The following is an 18836-nucleotide window of genomic DNA, read 5'->3' on the forward strand; positions in this document are numbered from 1 at the left end:
GACCCAGTGTGTTTTAAGTTGCCAGCACAGAAGAAGGGCAACAAGGGAATAAGCACTGAAAGCAAAATCACACAGTCTCCTTAACGAATCATAAGTAAAAGCTGTCAGTTTCAATGATTCTTGCAGATTTGAGGCTGCATTTCTCATGCAAGGCGGTCGTAGGCACGTAGAAGAGACTGAGACTTTCAGCCTGTGACGCTGAATTGCACAACAAGCCTCTCCTTCAGCTGCTTTCTGCACTAGACTACCCTGAATTTTTCTTCGTAGGATATTTCCTTCCACACTGCCACAGAAGCTCCACGTCCTCCAGCCAAAGCCATCCGTCATGAACTCCGGAAGGTAAAGCCAGTTTTATTTTTAGCCCTATGCGACTTTAATCTATGGAAATGTTCTTCTCGTTTCCAGTAGATAATAGGTGATGCGTTGAGATGGATGCATTGTAGGTATGATCGTTCGGATATGGCAGTTCTCTGCAAATATTTCAGTCAGATTAGGGAAATATGATTCAGCGCCGCAGTGTGCATTTGTTTACAGTCCATATGCTCCAGCGATCATGTTGTCATTGGGTGGACTGCATGACTGTACTGGTTTAGTGCATTTAGTGTATTGATCACCCGGGGATGGGTGCGCAGCAAAAAAAAAAAAAAAAAAGTGGGTTGTATTGTGACATTGGTGGATTGTGCATCAGCAGAGCTTAATGATTTCTCTCAGACGCTTGTCTGACTCAGGCAATGGGGTGTCACCCTGTTAAAAGAGCAGCTTTTTCTCGTCTCTGTGCATTTTCCATAGCTTTCCATTTCTGTCAAACATGATCTAAAGCTACAGATGTGCATATAAACAATTTTTATTGTTGATGATGACGTGCATCCGCTGTCAGAAAACTGTCTTTTTAGAGTGATGCAGGTCTGTGCATTTTACGAATTTCACACCTAAGCATGGATGCATCTGAAGAAGATAGAAAACCGGTGCTATTTATAGTTGAAGTGCGGAGGGGGTGCTAAGGATTGCTGTGTCAGACAGATTCCCTCTCTTTCTCTCTCTCTCTCTCTCTCTCTTCTATTTGTCACTTCTCTTCTGTGTGTGTGTGTGTGTGTTCTGTTTTTACAAAACCAACAGTGGAGTCAAGAGATGAAAAGGAATTTCATCCAAATTAGTAAAATGATGCAACTACAGCATCAAAGCAAAAGTCCTCTGTTGTCTGTGGTAGTTGTCAAATGCAATATTGTTGATGTTTTGACCCTTTTGTCTGCAGATGCACACATCTTCATGTTGCTTCAAATTTCTTTTCCCTTTGTAGATGCTGTGACCTCTGTGTAGTCTTTCTGTCCACATGTCTGCAGGGTGACAAAGTGTAGAAGTTGCAGACACTGTTCATCACTTCGGTTAAACCTTTATCGTTTGCGTCCTGTCTCAGCAGGAACTGAGACGAGGCAGAAATGCTGATGTGTGGGATGCTCCATCGCCTCCTTCTGGCTGGGACCTTTCTCTGTGTCTGTGGAACCCCGGTCCACCTCTCAGACCTCACCCCCACGCAGGACAGCAACTGTGATGGGCAATGTGCCAGCTCACTAACAACTGTTGGATCAACACATGGCACAGGTGTGAAGTCTAAACCCTCAGATACAGATCATGGTGTGTTTGGTTCTTCAGAACATGTGGATGGCCTCGTATTGAATTTAGGTGCAGGAGGAGGGGTTGGCCCACATGGAGGCAAAACAAGACCTGAGGGGATAGCTCCAGTGACGCAGACAGAAAATGGGGACAGCCTTGATAGAAGATCTGGGCCGAGCGAGGCTGGCAGGAAGGCATGGAGCCAAAGGAGGGAGATAAAGAAGGTCGGTGGCACATCGGAGATAGGAGATGCACATAGACAGGCGGAGACAGCGTCAGTGCTGTCTATTGATCCACAGAGCAAGCCAGGATCCGATGAGGACACAAAGAAGCCTCTGTCTGCTTCAACAGGTGACAAAAAGCAGCAGGACATGGCTGTAAGTACCTCAGGACTGAGTCTGGATGTGGCCTCCCCCATAGAGCCCCCCCAGATGGAGACACAACAGAATCAAGAAGGGGTGGAGAGCAAAACCCTCCCTGATGATGGAGATTCTTCTGAGGATCTTAGAACGAGCTGGCCACCAGTCTCAGAACCCCCTAATCCTTTATTTCAGAAACTGACTTCGCAGGGTACCCTCCCTCCGGCCGTATTCATCTCTCCTCGGACCTCCACACCTTTGTCAATCTGGGGCCACGAGGGAGGAGCCACCATGTCCACACTCCCAGACCCTCTGTTACCTGAAATGGGACCAAACCTGATGCCAAAGGAGGACGGTCCAGAAAGCCTATGGACTGAAGCGTCAAGACCCAGTGGTGGTAGGTACTGCACATAAGTAGAATTTTGACACATTTCTACTTGAATATTTCTATTTTCTGCTACTTTATACTTCTATTGCACCACATTTCACAGAGATTAGTTATATTTTTTACTCTACTACATTTACTTATTAAGTCTACTAGTTGCTTTGAATAATAAACAAATTCTAGTGTATTATTATGTGGTGAAGATGAAAAAAATGCCACCTAGTAATAAGTATTTGCTTTTTTTTTCAGTTATGTAGTTATTCAAGGTCACTGCACGTTGAGTTAATCAATATTATTGTAAATGTGCCATTTTTTTCTTAATAGGGTGTCAGAACATGGCTCTAGGCTGTGACAAAATGAGTGCCACATCATGTTATATAGAATAAATAAAAGGTTATAATTTAATAAAGGCAGCTGAAATATATACATACCACAGCATAGTAAAGTAAATGAGGAGGGAAGGTGAGTGTAAGGTGTGCATGAAGTGAAGATGGAAGAGAACTCATGAAAACCAACTGTGTCAAATGTCTGTTTAAAGGGAAGCAAACAGAGAATAAGCAAAAAGGCAGATTTGTAGTCTGGAGGACACCAGGCCCAGGTATCATCCATAACCCATTCCACAATCACCTGCTGGGGATTTACCAAAATGACTCAAAAAGAAGAAAGAAAATCATAAATTAAGGCGCTCGACTCCTCACACTACTCCCACTTCAACCTCTGCAACAAGCTACCTAAAAAAAATGGAGCAGCGAGTGAGAAGAAGGAGTTAGAACAAAATAAACACAGACATAAATAAGGATAACGTTCAATAGACTATATCACACTATGTACGCATTTAAGTCAAGAGGGAAGTGAGAAAGAGCAAACAAGCAGCCAAGACAATATAAAAGATTGATGCAAGATGAGTTATATGGACAAACCAACTGTACCATTAAAGTAATATTAACCCATAAAGACCCAAATATCCACCATGGACCAAAATCATCTACTGAAGTAAAATGTTTAATAACTGTTGATCCATTAATCCTATCAATACATGTAAATAATTGGTGTAAAATGCAATTAGTCATCTTTTCATGCCCATCAGATATGACCCATTTGGACGATCAGAGGCTCCTTGGTGAACATGGAAACACCGTCATCTTCTACAACACTGATTCATCAGTAAAACCCATGGAGTTTCACAAATGACAGTAGATACAGTTGTGGAAAAAATTATTAGACCATCAAAAGTCATCAGAAACAATGGTTATGCAATCAAGTACTAACTCCTGTGTGTATCATGTGACTAAAACAGACAGAAAAGAAAACATGGAATGTTTAAAAGCACTGTTTTTGTCAGTACAATGCCATACCTATTGATGTAAGAACTGAAGTGATTTTAGTTCTTCTCAAGACAACCATGAAAAATGTCTAGATATCAGCTCTGAAATTCAATTCTTATGAACTATTTTTGTTGTTATCATTATATTTGTCCAAAAAAAGTACCTTTAGTTGTACCAGGCATTAAAATGAACAAGAAACTGAAGAAAACAAGGGGTGGTCTAATAATTTTTTTCCATGACTGTAGAGACACTTGTTTTTATGTTCAATTATTGATATCTTTGCTGAAAAAAGCCACTTTTTCTTTGGTTTTCTCTGTTTTTGACATAATAGTCCTACACTTTACTCTGAGCTTTCATGAACATCTACATGACCAGTGAATTAAATGTAGCAAAATACCTGATTTTCACTAAAAAATAAAGGAGCCAGTATTAAAGTAAAGGGTGATCAATTACTTAAGAAAGGTTAAATATAGAGAATAATTCATTTGGGAATTGCCACAAAAGTACACTGCAAAAATCTAAATCTTACCAAGTGTATTTTTCTCATCTCTAGTCAAAATATCTCATCTTGAATTATGCAAAAAAAAAATCTGCCAATGGAACAAGGGAAAATTATCTTGGTAAGATTTCTTGAAATAAGATTTTCAAGATCTATTGTCTAAAAATAAATTCTTATATCTTACTGAAAATGTACTCTTTAGGTGATTATGTCTTATTTTAAACATGATGAGATATTTTGACTAGAAATGAGAAAAATACACTTGGTAAGATTTAGCTTTTTGCAGTGTAGCACTGCGTCTTTAGGGGTTAAACATCCATGCATCAGTAATTAAAATTCAATAATATTCAGCTGGGACAAAATCGTCACAACCTACATTTAAACTCATCTAATATTGTAGGTAATGTCCTTCTATTGGATAATTACTGCAGTGATTAATGTGTTTGAGCAACAAGTTCATTAACTAATACAGTGAGTAGTTTGTCATTTCTTAAACATTTCTCATTTTTTAGAGAGCATTAAGCTTAGACTGTGTTCCAGTGGAAGGAGGTTATGTGGTCTGGTGAGTCCAGACTGACCCTGTTCCAGAGTGAAGAGAAGTGGATGAACTAATTACCCATCATGCCAAGTACCTACAGTCCAAGCCCCTGGGGCAGTGCTATAATCTGAGGTTGCTTCAGTTGGTCCGGTCTAGGATCAGCAACGTTATGTGTCCAAAAAATGCTGGAAATAAACATTGTGACATTGTGTAAACTTGTGTGTCACAATAAAAAGGTGGTACGACAAAATAATAGAGTATGGGGCTTTTTTTTTTTTAGCTGAAATCCTGACCTTATTGATGTTAATACTCTAGATCTAACTGCAGAACGTTCGCTTGCAACAGAGTTTTTCTTCACAAATATTACTTTAAAAGTGAAAAAGCACATACAAGCATTAACTTTTCCTGAGCTGAAACTTTCTCTAATCTCTATTGCTCTACTTTTTCTCTATATTTAACCTATCTTAAGTGTTTTATCACCATTTATTGTAATATTATCCTCTTTATTTTTAGTTTTGTTTTTTTTTCAATGTAAATCCTATTTTCCTATATTTAATTCACTGATCATGTAGATGTTCATAAAGGCTCAGAGTAAATTCAAAGGTTATTATATCAGAAACAGAGAAAACTGAGGAAAAAGTGACTTTTTCAATAAAGTACATCATTAACTGAACATAAAAACATGTGTCTTCATCCACTGTCATTGATCCAACTCCATGGGTTTTTCTTCATGGTGGAAATACTACTTTAAAACCAAAAACAGCACATACAAGCACTGACTTTTTTTGAGCTGAAACGTCCTCTAATCCCTATTGCTCGACATTTTCTCCATATTTAACCTGTCTTAAGTGGTTTATCACCATTTATTGTAATATTATCCTCTTTATTTTGAGTTTTTTCTTAATGTAAATTGTATTTTGCTATATTTAATTCACTGATCATGTAGATGTTCATAAAAGCTCAGAGTAAATTCAAAGGCTATTATATCAGAAACAGAGAAAACTGAAGAAAAAGTGACTTTTTCATTAAAATACATCATTAACTGAACATTTCTTCATGGTGGAAATATTACTTTAAAACCAAAAACAGCACATATAAGCACTGACTTTTCTTGAGCTAATACTTTCTCTAATCCCTTTTTCTCTCTACATTTGCTCTTCTTTCAACTCAACAAACACTAACGTCCTCCAAAGCAGCATAAGGTTGATGTTCCACAGTCACCGAATAACCACTCTATTACTTATTTTCAGACTTTCTGGGATTTCGTAAGGTTTCAGGAGGCTTCATTAAAAAAAAAAAAAAAGAAAAGAAAAGAAAAAAGTAAGGCGGAACTGAAACAGACACGTCTAGTGGTAGAGATTGTCTTTGATGATTGGCAAAAAAACATCCGCTTTTCCACGCTCCACTTTGAACCCCAGCTGGGACCAGTGGCAGTCTAATTACTTTCTATTCCTGACTTGAGCCTGAAAAGAAAGAACACAACTGCCAGGAAAAGGCTGGTGGCAGGGTGTGTTATACAAGCCTTTGGAGGATTTGACTCTTCTTCTCTTCTCTCATATGGGCCCCCCCCCCTCCTCTCATTCTCTCCCACCTTCCAGACTATTGTAAAGAACGAGGCAGGTTATTATTCAGCGAGGCAGGAAAGGGAAATGGATTAAAGGAGACTGTCTGTGCCAATATGTGTTCCTGCCGTCCACAGGGGGATTGTCTGTTTGATGAAGCTTCCTCCCAACAGAAAAGAAACTGGGAGTAAAAAAAAAAAAAAATTAAATTCCCAAAATGGTATTATGTAAAAGGATTGCAGTCTTTATAAGCATTTTTCAGCCTTTCTTTAGAAATGGTTTGGACTAAAGGAAATGCCTGAATGATATGCAGTAACAGTTTCCCCTGACAGCTGCCTCTGTGGTAGCCTCTTATCGAGAGGAAAAAAAAATCAAATAATTCTTCTTTTTTTGCATATGTCGTCGCTGCACTGTTTCCTCAGCTTTGTGAGCGTGCACGAACTTCTAATGAGAAAACTGCATGTCCAAAGAGCTACCTGCTTCATAAAACCTCATTCTGACATAAATACTTAAGTGCCATATGCTGAATTCACTTCCTGCTATACAATTGAAAAGTCATATATTTTTCATTTCAGCTGTCAGAAGAATTGTGGGTAAAAACGTGGCTTCATCTGCTCTAGTTCACCCGCTGAGCTGAATCCAGCGTATGCAAAACGCAACGCTAACCCTGCAAATCAGAGAAATAAATAGATAAATAAACAGCCAGTAATGCATTACATACTGTATAACATTTACAACTCTTAACTATAAATGTGAAGTTTCTTGGATATTTTAAGAATTTGGATGCCATGAGTGCTGAGTGTACATTATGGAAATATCAAATAAACCTAATTTGGATTCACCAGGTCACAGGCAGCACATTTTATGATTATTCCATAAAGACCCAGTACTTTTGCGGTAGTTCCCAAATTATTTTTTCTCTATATTTAACCTATCTTACGTGTTTTATCACCATTTATTGTAATATTATCCTCTTTATTTTGAGGGTTTTTTCAGTGTAAATCATATTTTCCCATATTTAATTCACTGATCATGTAGATGTTCATAAAAGCTCAGAGTAAATTCAAAGGTTATTTTGTCAGAAACAGAGAAAATTGAAGAAAAAGTGACTTTTTTAAAAATTAAAATACATCATTAACTGAACGTAAAAACATTTGTCTTCATCCATTGTCACTGATCCAACTCCATAGGTTTTACTGGTGAATTAATGCTGTAGAAGATGACGGTGTTTCCACGTTCATTACGGAGCCTCTGAGCGTCCAAATGGGTGTTATCGGATGATCATGAAAAGATGACAAACTGAATTTTACACCAATTATTTACATGGATTGATAGGATTATTGGATCAACAGGTGTTAAACAGTTTAGATCAGTACTCAGTCTTTGTTGCCAGTGGCTGTTTGGGTCTTTATGGGTTATATTTGAGACATGTTAAAATTAGAGGGTGTTTTCTTTCTAGAGGAGCCGATCATAGTGTCAGGGACCATTGAAAACAGTGGACGGTTAGGGTTAGTTGTAGACACTTAAAACTTAAAAAGACACAAATATATTAAAATGAGGAGCATATGATAGCGAACCACCCTAATATGACCAGAGATTTCAACACTGGGCAGCGTGGTATTTTTCAAGGTTCAAGGTTCAAGGTACTTTATTATCTCTCAGGCGCAAATTATTGGACAGCCATCAGTACACACATGAAATGCAAATAACAGATACAATACAAAAACACAAATCGCACATTATTCAGGAGCCTGACAGCAGCAGGAACAAGTGGTGCCAGGCACAGCAAACCCCACCCCTCGCATGTATTGTAGCTTATTTTGGCATCAATCCAGCTGATGTCATCATGTCAATGCATGCTGATTAGAGCTGCAACCGATCATTATTATATTAGATTATTATTATTATTATTATTGATTATTATTTTTATCAGTAATTTATACTATTTTACTAAATGCTGCTGACAGTTGGGGACCTGAATACAATATTTCGTTTCTATGTATTTTTTTTATATGCTGGAATGACAATGAACTTGAATCTGAAACTGATCTGATTAATCAACTCAAAGTGGTCCAAAAAAATCATTCAAGCACAATTCTCCTGAATCAAAGCTTTGTTTCCTTCATTTCTCTGCTGTTAAACATTGGTTCCACTGTTGTGTTTCACATGGATGCTTATTGTGACACACAAAGAAGCTTCAATTCAGGAAAACTGCAATAGAATATTTCCCTTCAATCAATTCGAGGCGATTAATCGAATCGGGACTTTTTGCATTGACTTCAAACACCTAGTCGATTAATTGGTTGCAGCTCTAGTGCTGATGTCAGCATAGACAAATTTAAGTTTTATAAGTAAATGGGGAAAAAAAATATTTTAAAAAACCTCATTTAAAAAAAGTGAACTTTGACCTACTTTTCCCAAAATGTAATCACATCTATTCTTTGTCACTGGCGATCTATAAACCCAGTTTGGTATGAATTCAACCAATAGTTTTGCTGCTAGAGTGTTAACAAACAAACAAAGAAACAAACCAAACCAAAAACAAAACCCCTTGCCTCCCCTTCAGGGGGTGGGGGAAGTAAAAGAGATCTGGTGCCTATTGGTCCTGCTATGTGGTTAAGGCGTATCTGCGACCAGACTGAAGCTGCATGAACTACGACTATAGAGGGTGTCTGGGGTCATTCAGGACCGACCGGGCCTTATTCAAAGTTCTGACCTTATGTAGGTGTGTAAGGTCATTCAAGGTCACACCTGCCATTCTGCTGCACACCTTCACACCCTGGAGTCTGTTTTTATTTTTGATGTTAAGTAAACCAAACCAACAGATAAAAGAAAAAGTTAAACTGACTCAATAAAACAAGACTAAAAAATCTTCATAAAAGTCCCGTCGACATTAAAACGCCGGAGCTTCCAATAAAAGTACATGCGTTGACGTCCTTTTTTAAAAACAGCATCCACATTGGCCTCAAAGGACAGTTTGTCTTTAATGACTGTGCCAGGATATTGCCAAAATTTGAGAAAGGGATGGATAGTTGGAGAGTTTCCAAAGTCTGACAGAAAAATTACCTTCAGTTAAGAGACAGAAAATCCAAGAAAGTCAACAGTGCGATCCAAATCATAATCACAGGATATAAAGAAAATTACTTGTGAATCATTTGGTCAGAATATCAAGCATTAAACCTCATCGATGAACTCTTAACTAATTATATGAAAGAATATAGTTGAAGGAGCTATAGAGGAAGATGATTTTACTTTAATTTTCTTCCTTTGTATTTCTTTTAATGAGTAATCTTGGCTTTTTTTTATCTTGCCTTTTGCTTTTCATTCACTTATTCACTTGTGATTATTGCTGTTTATTCACTCATAGTCATTCTTGTTCATCCACTCTTAATTGTTTAGAATACAGCTTCCATGATGTTTGTTGTATTCCAGTGGATAATGTAACCCAGCCCACCTTTATACTGCCATAAATATAGCACAAAATCCATTTGGCAACTCCCAATTCCCAGGCTGGAAGAGAATCCCTGGGAAAACTGTCTTCATAACACTGAAAATGACATATGAAGAGCAAATATATCAACATCCCAAATGTCAGAGTGTGTATCATGTGAGCTACATTACTTTCTCGTGTCTTCTGGAAATAGAAAACAACTGTGTTTTGGAAATGACATGTGAAGTGTTTCAAGAAATACTACATTATAAGACAAGAGTGAGATATACAAGGTATCCACTGCATAAAATTCAAGGAGCTGTTTTAGGAGCAACAGTTGTTTGATTAAAATACTGTGGGCAGCAAGAAAAAAAGAAGACACGGACAAACAAACACAAATTGCTGCAGACATTTTCTCAACAAAAGAGCTGACAAATTGCTAACAAAAAACTGACAAATAAATAGAGAGTGCAAGAAGCAAAACTAGAAAATAGAAAAAAAAAAAAAAACAGACAGTTTGCAAAACTCACATTGTTGATGTGAGACCAGAGTGGAAAAGAAGAAACAGAGTGGCATGAAAGATGAAACAAACATTCCTGAACAGTGTTTGTTTTATGTTGCTGATACTGTTTGATATTTAATAAATTAACCCATAAAGACCCAGTGCTACTTTTGTGTCAGTTCCCAAAGGAATCTTTCTCTATATTTAACATTTTTAAATGAATTATTACCATTGATTGTAATATTATCTTCCTTATCTTACTTCCGCATTTTTGCAGTGTAAATCATGTATTTTCTTATATTTAATTCACTGATTATGTAGATGTTTATGAAAGATCAAATTAAAGTTGAGGGTTATTATATAGAAAATAGAGAAAACTGAAGAAAAAGTGACTTTTTCAGCAAAGATATCAATAACTGAACTGAAAACAAGTGTCTCCATCCACTGTCATTGATCCAACTCCATGGGTTTTATTGGTGAATCATTGTTGTAGAAGATTACAGTGTTTCCATGGCAACTATGGAGCCTCTGAACATCCAAATGGCTGTTATGTGATAACCATGAAAAGACGACAAACTGCATTTTACACCAATTATTTACATGTATTAATAAGATTAGTGGATCAGAAGTTATTAAACATTACAGATCAGTAGATGGTTTTAGTTGCTGGTGGATGTTTGGGTCTTTATTGGTTAAAATTTCGGTGAAAAAAAAATGTCATGAGACATGCGCTGACCTCTGTCTTTCTCTGTGTTTGTATTGACATAATTGCAGCGGACACTGTGGTCCCACTGTCTCAGGATGAAGCCACAGAGGGCACCATGTCATCAGAGTCTCTCCCTCTCATCTTCGAGCCTTTTGAAGACGTTGCACCAGAGGGGACGGTGGGAGCGGCGGCGGCAGCGGCGGTGGTCACCCTGCTGCCCGGCAGCGCAACCGGAGGGATGCCACTGTCAGAGGTGGACCTGGAGCAGCTGGTCACCGTGGAGACAGACCCACCCCTGCTGATTCCAGACTGGGCGTCACCTTGCCAGACATCTGGCGCTGAGCTCCTGGAGCCAATCAGCTCTTCAGGGCCGACTGTGTCACAGCAGCCGACTGGAACTGAAACAGGACCGGAGCAGTTTGAGAGAGGTGAGACAGGTGATGTGGTACGACCTGAGGGACAGAATGAATCTCCTCAGCAACGTGACTCTGCAGTTGGTACAATGCACGCTAAATATCATTATTGATAAAGATGTAAAAGTACTTGAGGGGTAAGATTAAATAAGTTTATACTTCCTCCTACTCCTTTTCAATCATGTAAATTCAGACTTGCTCGTACTAGAAGACAGATTCTGTTCATTTAAATCACAGGTGTCAAACATGTGGTCCAGGGGACGAAATCTGGCCTGCTAAAGGTTCCATTCTGGCCCGTGGGATGAAAGTGCAAAAATTAACCTGAACAGTCAAGGTTGAAAAAATCATTTTGGTTCAGGTTCCACATACAGACTAATGTGATCTCAAGTAAAAATAACAACACAATAACCCATAAATAATGACAACAACAAATTTTCTTTGTGAAAAAGTATGTGGAAAAAATTTAATGTAAAAAAGTAACATTACACTGTGAAAATATTTACATTTACAAAACTATTCTTTCACAATAAAATGCAAATAAATACATAAATAAAAACAAAAATGAACAACCCAAAATATGATATTTGAACAATATTCTGCCTGTTACTAAATGTTTTGTGCATTTATTGATTCACTGTGGTCTGTAGTTGTGTTAATAATAAGAGATGTAATATCGTAGAAATTGTTCAAACTTTAGTTCCAAACTCCAAAATTTTAACAATATTCTGCCTGTTACCTAATGTTTATGTAACACTGTGTACATGTACATGTGTAAATAATAAGTTGAGGCATAATATTGTTAAAATTGCACTAATTTTTACAAATGAAATTTCTGTTTTTTCAGGTTATTCACATCTTTTTTGTAAAATGTAAATATTTTCATAATTTAATTGGGGGTTTTTTGTACTAAAACAAAAAGAAAAACTTGGAGTTGTCATTATTTATAGGTTATTAAGTCATTATTTTACTGGTCTGGCCCGCTTGAGGTCAAATTAGGCTAAATATGGCCCCTGAACCAAAATGAGTTTGACACCCCTGATTTAAATGTTTTTTTTTTTTTATTTGTTTCTTTGCATGTTCAAAATTATAAAAAAGAAAAACAAGCTCAAAAGAAACTTTCAAACACCTTCAATTATGGGTTGTGTCCAGACATTCAAAAATTCAAAATAATGTACAAAGAAATGGTTTTGTCACAATATCTGGCTTAAGGAAGGGTGTGATCATTACTTGGATGGTGTGTGTGTGTGTATATACATGGGGGTGCGGATGTGGGTTGGTGTACAGATGTAGATATAATTTGGTGTGTATGTGTATGTGACTGTAGGTGTATGGGTGTACAGGTTTGTTGGAGTGTGTATATATGTTTATGGATAATCACAATCTTATGTTGTATAACGTGATTTGGCACTACCAGTCTGAGGACTGCAAGGGGGGGTAGGTCTAGATAAGCAGAGGCTTCTTCCTACTTCCTTTCAGGCACAACAGTTGGTCCATTTTCTATTTTTTTTTTTTTTTAATTTTTTAAATTTTTGTCTTTTTTATTTTATTTTTTTCCTGTTTTGTATTATGTTTGTGTCTGAAATAAACTAAACAAATTAGGACACAGCTTTCACAAAAACTGAAGATGTATTTACATAATATCAGTAATCCAGGATGTGGAATATTCACAATTATCAACCAAAAATAATCACATTTCACAAAATTAATGTGCTTTGGTGGAGTGATTAAAGCAAATGCATGCAATGTAAAGGACAAGACACCTTATGTAATCAGATTATCAAACAAGCAGTGAAAATCTACACTAAGTATGTGCTGTGTGATTTGCGACATGTAGGTGCCATGAGGACGCCAAACCTTGACGAGAACCTGCCCACCACTGGCCCCTCCCACTCATCCTTCCAGCGTTCTATGACAACTGTAACTATGGTAACCCATCAGCCTGTGCCCAAATCCAGATCAGCATTAGATGAGATGGAGTCTGACGGTAAGATTAGTTTTATCATCAAATGCAAAACTGTGACAAAGCCATTACAAGTGTGAATGTATTTTCATTTTAGGTTTCTGAGTCGATTTTGTTTGTTTTTCGCCCATACACAGAGGAAACAGATGAAGATGAGGATGATGAGAACTCTGAGGAGTCGGTGGAAGAGGAGAGCGACGAGGACCTGACAGAGACACCTAACACGTCCTCAACGCCGCCTCCTTACAGCCTTATCCCTCCACCTCCTGTCTGGGTTCAACGCAACCAGGGGCTGAGTATGAAATATGTCTTAATTACATGATTTATGGAACACAGCATAATTTATTTAGTACTGATACTGTATGATACAAATGTACTACAACAAAGTAACTCTCTAAGTAGTTGACTGTTTCATTTATAGCAGGGGTGTCCAATCCTGGTCCTCGAAGGTTAGTATCCTGCATGTTTTAGATGTATCCCTCTTCCAACACACTTAATTCACATGATAAGCCTATCATCAAGCTCTGCAGAAGCCTGATAATGACCGTCAGGTGTGCAGGAAGAGCAAAATATCTAAAACATGCAGGATACCGGCCCTCAAGGACCAGGAATGGACAACCTCTGATTTATCGCAGGGGTGTCAAACTCATTTTAGTTCAGGGGCCACATACAGTCCAGTATGACCTCAAATGGGCCGAACCAGTAAAATAATAGAAAAATAGCCTATAAATATTGACAATTTAACATTTTTCTCTTGAAAATATTAAAATGTGTACATTTACAAACATTCCTTTTGCAAAAAATAATAAATAACCTGAAAAACCTGAAATTTCTCAAGAGAAAATGCCTCAACTTATTTATATATGTGCATTACAGATGACAGTGGATCTACTGGCACAAAATATTTAGTGTCAGGCCTTATATCAGTGTTTTTCAACCTTGGGGTCGGGACCCCACGTGGGGTCACCTGGAATTCAAATGGGGTCACCTGAAATTTCTAGTAATTGATTAAAAAAAAAAACCTTACAGATAAAAAATATATGGTGAGTTGAGAGAGACAATCACAATACATAAAAGACATGACAAACTGTGAAGCTGAAACTGAAGCACTGTGGTACTGTTTATCTTTCAAATGTTCATTGTGGTCAGTTTCAGATGCTGCAGCTCTTTCGTAATTCATAGTTTGAGTTATTGTTTGTTCAGTATTAATTGTCAGCCTTGTAAATCCAAGCTGGACTGACTGTACATATCCTGACCAAGGAAAATCAAATTCTCACTTTGTGCAGTAATCTACACCTGGCTTTTCTGCCTCCGTCCATAATAATATACATTATATAGCATAAATGTCGTCTAAAATTAACGTTTTTTAGCAAAATAGTATAGCAATCTATACATGATCAAAATAATCATAATTTTAGCAAAAAAAATGTCTGGAGTCGCCAGAAATTTGTGATGTTAATAAGCCAAAAAAGGTTGGGAACCACTGCATTATATTGTTAAGTTTTGCAGTTTGGAATTTAGAGTTGTCATTATTTATACGTTATCCTGCTATTATTTTACTGGTTTGACCCACTTGTGATCAAAATTGAGTGAAAATGAGTTTGTCACCCTCGACTGTTAATGTTTTCAGTGTAAGTTTTGCACTTTGCAAATTCATCCTATGGGCTGGATTGGGATCTGTGGCGGGCCAGTTTTAGACCACGGGCCACATGTTTGACACCCTTGATGTAAGGAGTCACAGGAAGCAAAAAAAAAAGTCTTATAGTCTGCAGTCCTGCTAAATCTGCTGCTCTTTCCTTCCAGTGCGTAGCTGGGTAGAGCTGATCAGAGAAAAGGTAAGAGTGCCCCCTGCTGTTCCTCTTTCCACATGGTTTCCAGTCTTATGGGCTGAAAACATCATTTGTCTGTAATGGAGGAAAACAGTGAAAAAAGGGCTTCTATTGCATCCCTATTGAGTACACATTTGAGGTGCTTATACAAGAGTATTTTCATTTATGCAGATTTATTCTAATATGGCTTTGGTCACTTTTCCAACACAGTGGATAATATAATAAACTTGTACAATTCAACACATTGTCTATGAGTTGTTAACAGCTCTGCAAAATGTTTTTTTTATTTTTAGTTTTAGCTCTTTGATTTGTCTGCTATCTCTGTATATTAAACATGAATAAAAATACCTTCCGCAGTGACAGCAGAAACACACTACCGCAAAACTGAGGTATTAATAAGACAAGTGTTCAGAGAACGCAAACCTCTGCCAAGTGTGCATGTGTGAATCAACTACATCTTTTTAAATTAAACAGTTTCAAGGTTGTTCCATACAGCAGAAAAAGTTGAAGCTTGGTACCAGTCATGTGTATGTCAAATTATATTAAATTCCAATCAACATTTGTTGAGTTATAATGAAAAATGTGTCATAAATGGGATTTTCAATGTTAAATTGAAATGTCCACAGGGTCCACATTCCACAGTGGATGTGGACAATTTTGTGCCAAATACAAGATATTGTTATAAGCCACAGGTGGATCAAATTGGAGGCTAATCGGAGACGTTTTGAATTTTTTATGAATTTTCGAAAATTGCTCAATGATGAGAGATAGGAAAATTTGAGATTTTGTGACCTTGAACTTTGGCGTACTTGGCCCAAAATTTAATGGGTTCGTCCCAGAGCCTAGGCCTATCTGTGGGTAAAATTTGGTAAAGATGGTTGTAATAGTTTTCTTGTAAAGTTGCTAACAAACAAGCATGCAAACAAACACACGAAGCAAAGTGATCACAATACCTCCTGGCAGAGGTAATAATGTTTTCAGATATAATAATGCATCAATCAGAAGAACAAAAATGGGCCATTACCTACAGTCGTGGAAAAAATTATTAGACCACCCCTTATTTTCTTCAGTTTCTTGTTCATTTTAATGCCTGGTACAACTAAACATACATTTGTTTGGACAAATACAATGATAACAACAAAAATAGCTCATAAGTTTCATTTCAGAGCTGATAGCTATCCATTTTCTATGTTTTCTTCATAATAAACCAAAATCACTTCAGTTCTTACATCAATATCTATGGCATTGTACTGACAAAAACAGTGCTTTTAAGCATTCCATGTTTTCTTTTCTGTCTGTTTTAGTCACATGATACACACAGGAGTTAGTACTTAATTGCATAACCATTGTTTTTGATGACTTTTGATGGTCTAATAATTGTTTCTGTGACTGTGACATCTGGAGAAGCAGCTTGTTACCGAAGGGTCACTAGTTCAATTCCCCAGACTGGCAGAGAAAGTGTTGGGTGATGTGCCCTTGAGCAAGACACTTAACCCAGAATTTGTTCCTAATCTGCTGTGTGTGTTACGTTCAGCTAGTGATGGGTTAAAAGCAGAGGGTCCACATGTGTAATATATATTACTAGTTCTTCTTCAGTACTTTCACATTGTTGCAATTACTTTTTACTTTCTTTAACCTCCTCTGCAAAGGACATTCATTAAAAATGTTGCATTGTGTTTTCACTCAGGATAGTTTTTTTCATGAACAAAAGCAGAAACTTGTATTGTAGGCTATTTATTGTTCGTGTGAATTTCTGATGGTAATGACGACACATTGGAAGTTCTATGTGAAAGGTCAAGGTCTGGGAAAATTTACCAAAATGTAAAAAAAAAAATCATTTATTATATGTCGTGCATTGTGAAGTGTCTTTAGTTACAAAAACGGTTGACCTTGAAAGTCAAAGTCACAGTAAATGATTTTTTCATGCAAAGTGCAACCTACAATCTTGCTGTGGAAGGTATGTTGTTGTGTGAAATGTGGTGAGTATTTAAAATTGTATTTCATGCAGAACCTTTATGTTAAACAGTCATATTGGCAATAAACCTCCTGTGTTTCTGTTCACAGTATTACTGATAAGTTGTATTATCATGATGACCTGCATTCTAGAACATATGTTTAGACCAGGGGTGTCAAATGTCATTTTAGTTCAGGGGCCACATTAAGCCAAATTTGATCTGAAGTGGGCTGGACCAGTGAAATAATAACATAATATATATAAATAATGTCAACTCCAAACTTTCCTCTATGTTTTAGAGCAAAAAAATTAAATTATATAATGAAAATGTTTACATCCAACTATCTTTTAAAACAACGTAAATAACATGAACAAACTGAAATTTCTTAAGAAAACTAAGTGCAATTTTAATGATATTATCATTTACAGAGGCGTCCCTGCCCATCTTCAAGAAGCTCCTGAAGACCCAGCTCTTCCGAGAGCACTTCCTGTCCTAGCACTGTCAGACATTCCATTTTAAATATATTAATAAGGTTTTCCCAGGATCATCTCTGGACCTGCTGCTGTGGTCCTGCCTCTCTCCTGCCTTCATTGTCATCACTCACTTATCCTCAACTGCATCCATGTGTCTCCCCCTACTTCCCCCCTTCTCCCCTCTCCCCAGTCACTATCTCAATCGCTCTCTCTTTTTCTCCTCCTTTACTCTCTCTCTTTAACTCCAACTGGTCAAGGCAGACGGCCATCCTTCAGGAGTCTGGGTCTGCTCCAGGTTTCTGCTGTTAAAGGGGAGTTTTTCCTCGCCATTGTCACCAGTCACAACTGTTTGCTTCTGGAGGATTCTGTTGGGTTTCTGTAAATTGGCTTAGAGCCTGGTTTTGACCAACTCTATATGTGAAGTGCCATGAGATAACTTGTGTTGTGATTTGGTGTTATATAAATAAATTTGATTGATTGACTGATTTGATTGGTTTCCCCCTGTAAGTTGCTTTGGAGAAAAGCGTCTGCCAAATGCATAAATGTAAATGTAAATTTACATATGTAAATTACAACTTACAGATCACAGTGGATCTACAAATACACAAAATATTTAATAAACAGGCCTTGCAACTTGCACTTCAGACATTTCAAAATGAACATATTTGTTCAGGTTATTTGCATTTTTGTGAAATGAAAGTTTGTTTTAGTGTAAATACAGTAAAATGACATGAAAATGTTTACATTTACAAAGTGAAAAATTTGGAATTGTGAGTATTTATAGGTTATTAAGATAATATTGTACTGATACCCACTTGAGATTAAATTGGTCTGTATGTGGAACCTGAACTAAAATGTTAATATCTTCAGTGTAATTTTACATGTCCAATTCATCCCATGGGCCAGACTGGACCCTTTGGCAGGCTGGATTTGGCCCTCGGGCCACATGTTTGAGACCTCTGTTTAGACTGATTTAAAATGCAGAAACCAGGCTCTGCTCTCATGTCTTTATCTGTTATTACCCTACTGTTTCGCCCTCTGCAGGCAGGTTATGTGTCTGGGATGTTGGCTCCTCGTGGGCATCGCATCACAGGGGCCCTGCTAATTGTCGGTGCCCTCTACAGCATTAGGATGATTCACCGCAAGAGGAGGAACAGCTTTAAACACCAGAGGAGGAAGGTCAGGCAGCCAGAGGTCAATACCTTACTTGTGTTACTCCCTTCTTCCTGTGTACCTACTGTTAAACACAACAGCAGAAGATGACAAATTTTATTGATGAAGTTTTTTTT

At 37.4% G+C, this 18836-nt stretch overlaps 1 protein-coding gene across 3 annotated transcripts in view; it reads left to right on the forward strand.

The window, feature by feature from the left end:
* armh4 (armadillo like helical domain containing 4) overlaps nucleotides 1-18836 on the forward strand; it is a 20307-nt gene continuing 1471 nt past the window's right edge. Inside the window, exons 1-8 of one of the 3 annotated variants that reach the window (XM_030128052.1) lie at nucleotides 1-339; nucleotides 1418-1988; nucleotides 2166-2367; nucleotides 10986-11345; nucleotides 13165-13314; nucleotides 13428-13586; nucleotides 15094-15125; nucleotides 18592-18741. In XM_030128052.1, the coding sequence (XP_029983912.1) occupies nucleotides 1437-1988; nucleotides 2166-2367; nucleotides 10986-11345; nucleotides 13165-13314; nucleotides 13428-13586; nucleotides 15094-15125; nucleotides 18592-18741 (1605 nt within the window). In that variant the 5' untranslated portion in view covers nucleotides 1-339; nucleotides 1418-1436. Of the gene's footprint in view, nucleotides 340-1417; nucleotides 2368-10985; nucleotides 11346-13164; nucleotides 13315-13427; nucleotides 13587-15093; nucleotides 15126-18591; nucleotides 18742-18836 lie in introns of all 3 variants that reach the window. The other 2 variants (XM_030128051.1, XM_030128050.1) reach the window with 2 other exon arrangements.

This window comes from Sphaeramia orbicularis, chromosome 24, assembly GCF_902148855.1.
Source record: "Sphaeramia orbicularis chromosome 24, fSphaOr1.1, whole genome shotgun sequence".
In the NCBI taxonomy this organism is placed as follows: Eukaryota; Metazoa; Chordata; class Actinopteri; order Kurtiformes; family Apogonidae; genus Sphaeramia; species Sphaeramia orbicularis.